The sequence below is a fragment of the Micromys minutus genome, assembly GCF_963924665.1.
Source record: "Micromys minutus genome assembly, chromosome: 2".
Taxonomy (NCBI): domain Eukaryota; kingdom Metazoa; phylum Chordata; class Mammalia; order Rodentia; family Muridae; genus Micromys; species Micromys minutus.
In genome coordinates, this window is record NC_137971.1 from 7,458,906 (window position 1) to 7,469,516 (window position 10,611).

General features: G+C 53.1%; 1 protein-coding gene across 1 annotated transcript in view; it reads right to left on the reverse strand.

Moving 5' to 3' along the window:
* Positions 1 to 10,070, reverse strand: part of MXI1 (MAX interactor 1, dimerization protein) — a 58,498-nt gene extending 48,428 nt beyond the window's left edge. The window contains exon 1 of the mRNA XM_080911236.1: positions 9,627 to 10,070. Within this exon, the coding sequence (XP_080767362.1) occupies positions 9,627 to 9,900 (274 nt within the window). The 5' untranslated portion in view covers positions 9,901 to 10,070. The remainder of the gene's footprint in view (positions 1 to 9,626) is intronic.
* Positions 10,071 to 10,611: the final 541 nt, after the last annotated feature.

Genomic DNA, 10,611 nt, shown 5'->3' on the forward strand with positions numbered 1-10,611 from the left:
GAGGCATGGCAGGGACGTCAGGTTGCTGTAGGAGGTTACTGGGGGGCCATTCTGTACCTCTGGCTCCTCAAAGATAAAAACAAGGAGGCCACCAGCTCCCTGTGCCACCCGTGGCTAGAAGTTACATAGCCTGGGCCTGCTCTCTACTTTATTACAATGGATTGCCTATTGGAACTCCAAAGGATCTTCATTCTTGTGTCCTTGTATCAACAATAAATATACAAAGTAAAAATTTCGGCTACTAGAGAGGCCAACTCAAATTCTCATCACACCCTCCCTCAGGACAGTGGCTATCTTTGTAGTTTTCTGTGCTTCGGTTCCTCAGGAGACATTGGCGCTGAGTGGCCAAGGGTGTGCTGTTTGGGCAGTGGACGGGTAGTGGTGACTTGTAAAAAGGACCCTCAAGTGTAGATGGCCCACCAGATCTATTGAAGTTAGTGGAGCAAACATAAAAGCACAAAGCATTTTAAATGTTCAGTTGGGGACTAAGGTAGGGGAGAATACACAGGAAGAACTCCTCTCTCTCTCTCTCTCTCTCTCTCTCTCTCTCTCTCTCTCTCTCACACACACACACACACACACACACACACACACACACACACACAGGTTTCTCTGTGTAGGCCTGGCTGTCCCAGAACTCACTCTGTAGACCAGGCTAGCCTAGAATTCAGAGACCAGCCTGCCTCTGCCTCCTGAGTGCTAAAATTAAAGGTGTACACCACCGGAACTCCTTTGGAACCTCAGGGAGTGTTTTTATTCTGTCCTTTATGGGGAACAGAGCCAAAGACAAAAATCTCAAGTCAGATCCTGCACCCCATTGTTGGTTGGGACTCACTTTGAGACAACTGAATTCCTGAGTAAAGATGTGGCTCAGTTGGGGGGCACTTGCCTACCATGCCTGATGCTTATGTTTGATTCCCCAGCACCCCGTAACTGGATATGGGTGCAAGCCTATAATCCCAGCACAATGTGAATCACAAATCCAATGTCATCTTTCGCCACAGAGTGAGTTTCATGGCTAGCCTGGGCTACATGAGACCCTTTTTTTTAAGGGTAACTAAAATTTTTAATCCTCACATTGAAACCAAGTACATACTGCACGAAGGCAGCAACTGCTAGAACCTAGCACCGTGCCGACCTTACGGTAAATATAAACTCCGAAAATAACAGTTTAACAGATAAACGGGCTAGTGCGCAGAGCTGATTTAGGGAGAAACTCCTGGTCCACAGTGTAACTCCATCTTATTCAAGTAGTTGCCGCAAAAGCCTTCAGGAGGAATTTCTCTGGTCTAGAATATTTTGCAAAAGATCTTGTTTATGTGTCCCCTGGAGACTTGTTGCTTAAAGCAAGAGTCACCTGAGCTTTCAAAATGTTTCACAAGTGAGGGGCCCAGCCCAGCATCCTGTCCAGATGAGGAAGCAAAGACTGAGAGCCTCCAGCCCAGGATCACAGTGGCTGGTGCCCATTGGTCTGAAGCAGAGAAATAAAGCCAGACTTTGAAGGCTTTAAGACCTCTGAGCAGGCCACTCAGAGACGATGGGGTGAGAGGCAGTTGATGCCATACGTTTGGAAAAGATCCAGAGAGTAGCCCCCTTCTGCCCCCCCCCCCCCCGCCATCCTAGGCTCTCCTTTTCTCTCTGTCTCCCTCCCTCTCCTCTCTTCTCTCCCTTCCCCAGACTGAGTCTAGTTTAGGCTTAGAATGGCCAGCAGCGTCACCCGCTCCTGTCTCCTCCCCTGCCACCCCTCATCTGTGAGGGAAAATATTTTTCTTAGTACAGCAAAGTCAAATTAGCTTCATTTTGAAAGACTACCAAGAATGTTGCAATGACCTTTGCAATAAGCAGACACGCCCTGGGCTCAGTAAACCAGGCTTGAGAGCTGCAGCGTTTATGAGCACCTGACCTGAAAAAACAAAAGCAAAACCTGGGTCTATCTATGACCCAGTCTCCTATCACACAGATGAGAACACGGCACAGAAAAGCCTTGTTCTGCCTCCGCTGTGCTACTGTGGACAAGCCACTGTCCCTCTCTGGGCCTCTCTACCTCATTGCTCTGTCCTGAGGATGCTCTCTCTGTGGCTGCTGAGGCCCCCTGTGGTCAGGACACTGCTGTACCTCCTGCGCCCCAAACTAAAAATGGGGGCAAAAAAGAATGGGGTTTCTACGTGCTGAAAACCGTTTCCTTCGTTCTGCAGAATGTCTCATTTCTTACTCAGTTGTCTTCCTTTAGCTTCTTTTTTCCCCCTTCTCTTCCTTGAAGGAAAAAAAAAAAAAAAAAAAAAAAAAAAAACTGAAAAGCCACAAAACCACAACTCACCTCCCCAAAACGGGTCACTTGGAAGCCAGGGCTGTGTGAGGTTTAGGTGTGTCAGGCCTGACATGCTGGTGGTATCTAAGTGAAGACCAAGCCAGGGCAAGCATGTGTTTCTCCTCCAGAAACCCAGTTTAAATCAATATTTATCCAACTGTATTTATAGAAAGTGGTGGTAGGAATAGGGGGTGGGGCGGGGAGTCAGGGGGATCTCAAACTGTACAAGCTACAAAGACTGATGCCAATCTTAATCTCTGTGGCCAATTCCCTTCCTCGGGACCTGGTTCTGGGTTGTTTTGTTTTGTTTTGTTTTTTTTTGGCCAAAGACTCAGCATTTGATGAACCTACCGTTGGTCTCAGTACCATAGCAACAGCCCCAAGTCCTCTAATATGCCCACAGGACAGACTTGGGATAAGGCAACAGGAGGCGGGTAGTGTTTCCTAGGATCCCCGAACTTGAGTTAAGGCCAGGATAGTTGAATAACTAAGAATGGGGAGGGGGTGGGGGAGGGAGAACTAACCCTCTCTGGTTGGCTACTGTGACCTAAGTCCCACTTTTCTACACAAGGTGTATACAGGAAGAGTTTGGAAAAATCAACAGGGTGTTCCAAATACCAGCTCTGCTTCAAGTTGCTGGGTGATCTTAAGCAAGTCACTTCGAACCCGCCTGGACTTCATTCCTTGGCTGTAAAATGAGTACACGTGTATCTGGTGAAGGTGTCAGTGGTGAAGCATCTGGTGAAGGTGTATGTGGGCTCTGGAGCTGGAGGCCCAGGTGGCAAACAGCTCTGCCACCTACTCACCACATGACCTTTGGCGAAGTTACCCAGTATCCCTGCGCCTCAGTTCCTCAACCCCTACTGCCGAACAGAGGTAATAAAATGCTCGTGCTATAGGGTGGTGAACTGGAAGAGATAACTCCTGGCTGCTCCTCACGCTAACCCTTGTCAGGATTCAACAAATGGGAGTCAGCACTGGTACCACTAAGCGATATGATTGGAAACCACAGCTGTGGTATGCTGGCACCTTCTAGTTTCCGGTTTCACCTCTAGACGTTTGCCTGGCCATCTCCAAATGTAGAGCCGTTCCCGGGTGAGCATTTGGAGAGCGCTGGAGTTAGAGACAGATCACACATGAGTACCTCCTGCATCCACTTTGCAGTTGATGGAGCCTCCTTCTCTGAATCTCTATAGCAACAACAGCTCAATTCAACTTCTTTAATTTCCTAAAGTCCGGCCTTCAGCGCCTGGGTGACTCTCGCAGGGTACCCGGTACCTGGAAATACTCTGGAGTTCTGAAAGGTATAATATTTTCCTCTGCTTCTGCCATCTACCACATTTCAAACCAAATCCAAAAACTCAGTTTAAAACATGGACAAAATGGGGGCCCAGTTTAGCAATGATCTTCACACATCTCTGCTGAAAGCGAACCTCTTCACCCCACTGTGATTCACCCCACAGTTTGCAGGGGGGAAAGGCGATCACAGAATAGACACCGGGTGTTTATTATGAATCAGTGGGTTTATCCAAAGATGCCTCTTGTACAGAGCTATAAGCTGTTCGAACATTAATGTCCTCCGTTTCAGCACAAGTCACTCTAGGGCGGACTTTCCAAGCAAGGACTTATGCATTCTTCAGGTCACAGCTGTGGACAGTCTGTAGATCCAGCTGGCTAGGCAGCCTGACTCATTATCTACTTTCGAAGGTCCTGGACCTGCTGCCCCCAAACACTCGGAACCCAGTATTTCCAGCTTTGGTCATGTCTCCCATCTCCAAACCTGATCACATCTATAGCCAAGAAATGGCCAAGGCAACCCATTAAGAAATCTATACCAAGTGCCTACTATATAGATGATACGTATGAAACCCCTATAGGTGATCTGGTCCTGTATGGTCCAAACAATTGGGCTGAGAAGGAGGCTCATGAGGAGAGCACGTTCCACTCATTCTCAGTCTGGGTCCCCAACACCCCATGTACAAGCCAGATGTGGTGTAGCCCCTCGGTGAGACCCCAGTGCCGGGGGGGCGGGGCAGAGACAGGCAAATCCCAGGAGTTCACTGGCCAGCCATTCTAGCCAATCACTGAGTTCCAAGTTTATTAAGAGACCAGCTCAAAAACTACCTCTGGCCTTCACGTGGAACACGTGAGAGATGCGCACGCGTGCGCACACACACCCGACACGCAACTGAGTATCTGTAAATCCCACACCGAGACACACACACAAGATGTTGTTGTTCTCACTGCAAAGACAGATAACACGTGGGAACAAGTAGAAGATTGTGAGAGCTCAGGGGAATTTCTATTTAAACCATTATGTATACACGTGAGTGTCTGTCTGTTTGTCTCTCTCTCTCTTTCTCTTTCTTTGTGTGTGTGTAAGTGTGTGCATGTACCAAATGCATATAGGTACCCAAGGAGGTCAAAAGAAGGTGTCTTATCTCCAGGGGCTAGAGACAAGGCAGTTGTGACCTGCCCATTGTGTATGCCAGAGACAAAACTCAGATCCTCTCTAAGAGCAACACAGCCCGTAACTGCTGAGCCGTCGCTACAGCCCCATAAGTTACCATACGTGGAGCACGCTCAGTGTTTCAGGAGCTCGAAAGGCGTAAAACCGGCGACTCCGTCGCTCTGTGATGACGTAAGGGAGGTAGTATCATCATGTTCACATAATGCAGCCACAGAGAGGCCGAGTGACTTGTGTCCAAACAACCGTAGGAATGTGGACCTCTGATCCTACTGGCTGCCAAGCATCACACTCTCACAACTAATCTGACTCAAAATGTACCGCCAAGTGAGCTGCCACAGCCCATGGGCTTCACGGAGGAGGAAGGGATCAGCCTCCTTCGTGAAGGAAGGGTAGGACACAGAAACCCTGGGGAGGAGAGTCAGGGCGTCCTCCACTGAGTCAGGCACAGGGTCATGACTGTGAAGCCTGATAGCTGGTGGACCTGCTGGACTGGAGTTGAGGTTTCATGGCCAGGCAGAGGAGATTAAGTCAGGAAGGCAGGGTGGGGCCAAATGACACCACACCAAAGCAACTTCCAGCACCGGCTTCCTACACCAACAGGAAGAAGCTGCTTCGGGGCCTACCCGTTCCCCTGGGAACACACCCTACCTCAAACCCAGGCAGTCCACTCCAGAAAGTAAACTGTGGCTTCTATTCCCACCTAACCACTCTCCCCGTCCGATGCCGCCCCCAAAGACCTGCCCCAAACACTGGAAGCCATCTTTCCCCTCCAGGCCTCGGCTACCACTGTAACTTTTTCCACTTACGGGGAGCTGGGGGGGCTTGCTTGTTTTTAGGATTTATATGTGCATGTTATTCGTACATCTGTGGAAAGGCCCGTGGAGGAGGCAAGAGGTGTTGAGCCTCCTTGGAGCTTGACTTACAGGTGGCTGCGAGATGCCCAACATGGGTATTGAGGACGAAAGTCGGGTCTTCTGCAAGAGCAGTGAGCACTCTAACTGCGGAGACAAGCGCAGAGGTGACGATGCCGCAGGCTATTTCCGAGTCTGTGATAACAGGGCCACTGCCTACGTGTTAAATATTTCTGGAAGCTTTTGAGATTCATAGATTCATACCAGGTGACATTTCAGGAGACTGTACCTATATCACCTAGGGAATTTCTTCCCTTGCGTGCAGTACAGGGTCAACACTGGGTAACTATTTGAACTCCTCCCTCAAGAAAAATCACCCCATCTAATGGAAATAATTCATCACTGCGGCCAAAACTCGGTGAACACTCCCAATACGGAAACCTCAAAGAGGCAATAAAAAGTAGCTCTGGCTACAGTGGAAAATAAGCCAAGCTCCAGCCAAGCTGAGTACTTTACAAACACTGAAAACCAAACGTTGAACGCGTGATCAGACGCTACTGGCGCATCTCAAGAACAGCTCAGCGAACCCGAAATGGAGTCGAAAGGGCAGGCACTTGTCTGAGAGAAGAGAGCCCCTTTAAGAAAAGACTGGACCAGCTGGCTGCACTACAGTGCCTAGTGATTTCCTGGCCCACGTCCTGGCTCCGCCCCCCAGCCTCCGGCCTCAGCAACGCGTGACGTCACGAGAGGCGGATGCTACCGATTGGCTGGACGGTACAGCTAGGTCAAGTCCAGTCGGTGGAAAGAAGTTTGTCTCCATGTGGAAACCATGTGTCTAGTGCTGGGAGGGGGAGGAGGAGGCGGAGAAACTGAGATCAAGCGATTACAGGGGAACTCGGTGAAATGAAGGCGGGGAGGTTGTGCACCTGAATCAGCCAGCCGTACCCTTTGCAGCAGTGACCTAAAATAAATAAATAAAAAGACTCGCACAATAAAAATAACAACAACAACAAAAAAAAAAAACAAAACAAACCCCTAGACACCCACCCCCCTCATAATAACTACAAAGCCTAAGTGAGGAGGGTTTTTATTTCCTCCAAAAAGCGAGAGGCAGGGAAATTCTGGAATCCTATTGGAACGCCCAAACCTACCTCCCCCCCCCCCCCCAACAACTGAATGATGTAAGCGTTTCGGAAAGCAGAGCTCTGGAGCAAAACAAGCCCCGCGCGCGCGGAGCGACCCGCAGTGCCCGAGCCCGGCGCACGCACGACCCGCCCCCCGACTCGCGTTATTGCTGTGCACACGCGGACCGTCGTGACGCGCGGGCATTGTGTGCAGCGAGCAGAAAACAACGGCGAGCGCCGGCTGCGCGGAGAAGCGCCCCCAATAAAGCGAGACAGATGCAGGGCCCCGCGTTTGCCGTACTGGGGGGACCCAGTCCGCGCGGGGGAGGAGGAGCGTGGGGCGAATAAAGTGGCCAGAGTGAGCCGTTTCTGTTAGCAAAGGTGGATAATCTGGGGGTCGGACGGGTGGTCTCCTCGAGTTTGCGGGAGGGTCACCCTGGATTGCGTGAGCTGTCGCGGAGGGAGCGAGGGCCTGGAGCCGAGTCGCTGCAGCCGAGCCAGGCACGGCGCAGCGCCCCACGCTCTCGGGGAAATCTGGGGGCTGTTGGCATCACGTCATTTCGAGCCAAACAGCAGCGGCGAAAAGACGCGAGAGTGCTAAAAATACTCCCGCGGGGAGCCGGTCGGAGGGGGGGGGGGCTGCGGGCCGAGGGGCTGATTACGCACATGAAGTTGACTTTGACTGGGGTGCAGAGGCTCTCGAGCCCCTCTCCACGGCCGGCCGGCTTGCAGAGCGAACACCCAGGGAGAGGGTCCGAGTGGAAACCCCTCATCTGCCCCGGCCTCTGGAGCCTTGGCTCGGCCACCACGGGCCCGCCCCGCGCGGGGCAGCCCAGTCGGGCGCGCCCGGCTCTCTGCTTACGTGACTAGTGGCCACGCCGGAGCCCCGACACGGGGTAAACAAGGAGGTGGAGGCGGCCAGGGCGCGGGGGGTGGGGTGGGGGGGTAGGTCTCCGATTGTCTGCGGGTATGAAGTGTGGGGGGGTGGACACGAGAGGCTGGGGAATCTCTGGCTGCCTCCTTAATATTCTTCGTTGCGGGGGGTGGGGGATGAGACTCGCTGCACATTGCCAAGGTGCCCTCTTTGGGTGCCACCCCCGCCTCCGAGTCGGAGTCGGCGCCACGGGACAGACTCCAGAGACAGGGGATCCGGGAGGGGGACAACTAAAGAAATCGCGCCCCTCCCCCTGCAACAAAAGCAAACACACCAAACAAAACCACCCCTTCACCCAGCTCCCTACTAGCCTGGGCTTTTCAGAAACTATTCTCCAGACGAATGCACCCCCCCCCAACACACACACACACACACCCGGTTGAATAATCGCTTAGCGACTCGGCTACACAGCCTGACTGCGATGTGCCTCTGGCGAGCCAGGCAGGCACTCGGAGCAAAGAAAAGATCGCATCACAGACCTCCCGACAGAAATCCTTGTTTTGGTCTTAGTCTGTGCCCACAATTGCGCTGGCGATACTCGGTTACTTTAACCCTATAGGCCCGGGTGTATTTGATGAAGGTGTTTTTGTGTTTTGAAGGCTGTTGTGTGTGTGGGGGGGGGGGGGATAGGGAGAGGGTCTTGCAAGATCTGACACGTTGCGATCAGGTCTCTCTCATTGATCGCCTACTTGTTCTGACAGATTACACATCTCGTTTTCCTCTTGTCTGTGAGTCTTTCTCCCCCTCGGCCCGGTCTTCCTCCCCACAGCTATTATCCCGCCGGTGCTGGAGACGCAGCACACGCTTGCCCCCGTTAGGGAGCTGAGTCGAACGCCTGGCGAGAGCTGGGGGTTCCAACGGGCAGGGACAGAAATGAAACAAATAGAGAGGAAGCCCAGGCCCGGGTGGGGTTCCTAGCATCGGTCTCCACCTGGGGGGGGGGTGCGGGAGGGGGGAGGACGGAACCCAGTAAGGCGTTTGCCTTGCTCGCCCTGTGAGTCTCAGAAAATAAAGAAAACGCACACAACAGCCCACACCTTCTTCCCCAACTATTGTTTCTGCGGAATCCTAAAGTTTGCTTTTAGCCACATCCCCCTCGCCAAGCCCCCCCTCCCCCGCCCCAGCGCGCGCAGGACCGCAGGACCGGAGTGCTGCTGGCGCTGCCTGGCTCCTCTGGCCTGTTTCTTTGAGGGGACCAGAGGCCGTGGCACAGGGGAACTGTGTCTCTGGACACGATGGCCCGAGCCCAGTCCTGCTGTGGGAAGGGAGGAAAAACGAAGTAGGCAGGAAGAGCCGGAGTCCACGGCGAAGAGAGCTGCTCCGTGGCGGTGGTTGTTATTGTTGTAATGTGTGTCTGTGTTTTCTTTCTGGAAGCCCTGAGCTCTGCTTACGGTTTCCAACTTTCGGCTTCTAATCCCCACCCAACCCTGGAACGGGCGACAAACAAACAAAACAACAACAAAAAAAAACAACAAAAAAACAAAAACAAACAAAAAAATCCCCAAAACAAACCAAAACACTTGTCTGCCGGGGAAGGCTCCGGAAAGGAAAAGGGGGAAAGGGGAAGAAAGGCGTCCTCGGAGAGCCGAGCTCGCAGCCTCCGCAGCCCAGTTGTCAGCAAACAACAACACTCCCCACTCCTCGGCCAGGCCGTCCTCCGGGCCTGCTGGAGACCGACAGACCAAGGCACCGACGGGCTCCCTCTCCCCTTCGCTGTCTTTGTTACATCTTTAGCAGCTTTGTGCGTGCGTGCGTGTCCTTTCTCCGGTGTCATCGGCTTTACTGCCGAGGGTGCGTGTGTGTGTGTGTGTGTGTGTGTGTGTGTGTGTGTGTGTGTTACGGGGGGGGGGCGGCGAGCCGAGCAGGCGACAGGGGTCGCACAAGGGGGCGAGAAAGAAAGAGCTGGGCGCAGGCGAGCAGCCGGGGCCCCCAAACTTACTTTTGTTTTCTTTCTCGATCTGCTCCAGGTAGCTGGCTGCCTCGAGCAGAATCTGCACGTTCTGCAGAAAAGTGTTGATGTGCTTCTCCATCGAGTTCTCGCTGGTGTTGAAAATGTCCGAGAAGGGGCACCGGGGCTTGGCCCCCGCCGGCTCCTCGGGCTGCGCCGGGGGCTGGGGCGCGGCCGCGGCCGGGGGCATGGCCGGGGGCGCGACGGGGACCAGCCCCGTGCCCTCGCAGCGCGCCTCCTTGCGCGGCCGCCCGCGTTTGCCCATGGAGGCACGGGGGTCCGCCGAGCTGCTCCTGGTCCCGGGGTGCGCGGCCGGCCGAGCTGCGGGCCCCCTGGGAGACCCGGCCTGCTGGAGCTGAGGAGGCGCCGGGGCAAGGAGCCGGCCTGACTTGCCGAGCCTCGCTGCGTGCGGTTGTGAGTGTGAGTGTGTGTCGCTCTCGCTGTGTGGGTCTGTGTGTATGGGAGATTGAATGAACCTACAGGACAGACGGAGGCGCTGTGGCGCCTGGGTCCTAGTGCGAGCCTGTCGCCATCTGACCGGTCAAAATAAATGGTGGCGGCTAGGGAGGCAGGGCCCGCCCTCTGCCTATCCCAGCACCCTTCCCCGCCTCCCCGCAAATCCTAGCTGCGTACACAGCACTGCCGTAACACGAATGGGGAGAAAAATTACTCGGATGTCTCTAGGTGGACCAGGATAAAAACAAATTTTTTTACACAAAAATAATTCGGCACAATCCCTGGCACATAGTAGGTCCCTAATAAGTGATAGCTCCTAGACTTAAAAAAAAAAAAAAAAAAAAGCCAAATTCTCTAGAGCTAGCCTGAACCAAATATGAAGACCTTATTTCAAAATCAAACAATAAAAGTCCAATTGTGACGGGAGGAATCGAAACATCACATGTAATTAGAAACTCCTCCCAACACAAACATTTTACACAGGAACACAAACGCAAGGGAACACCACACACACACACAC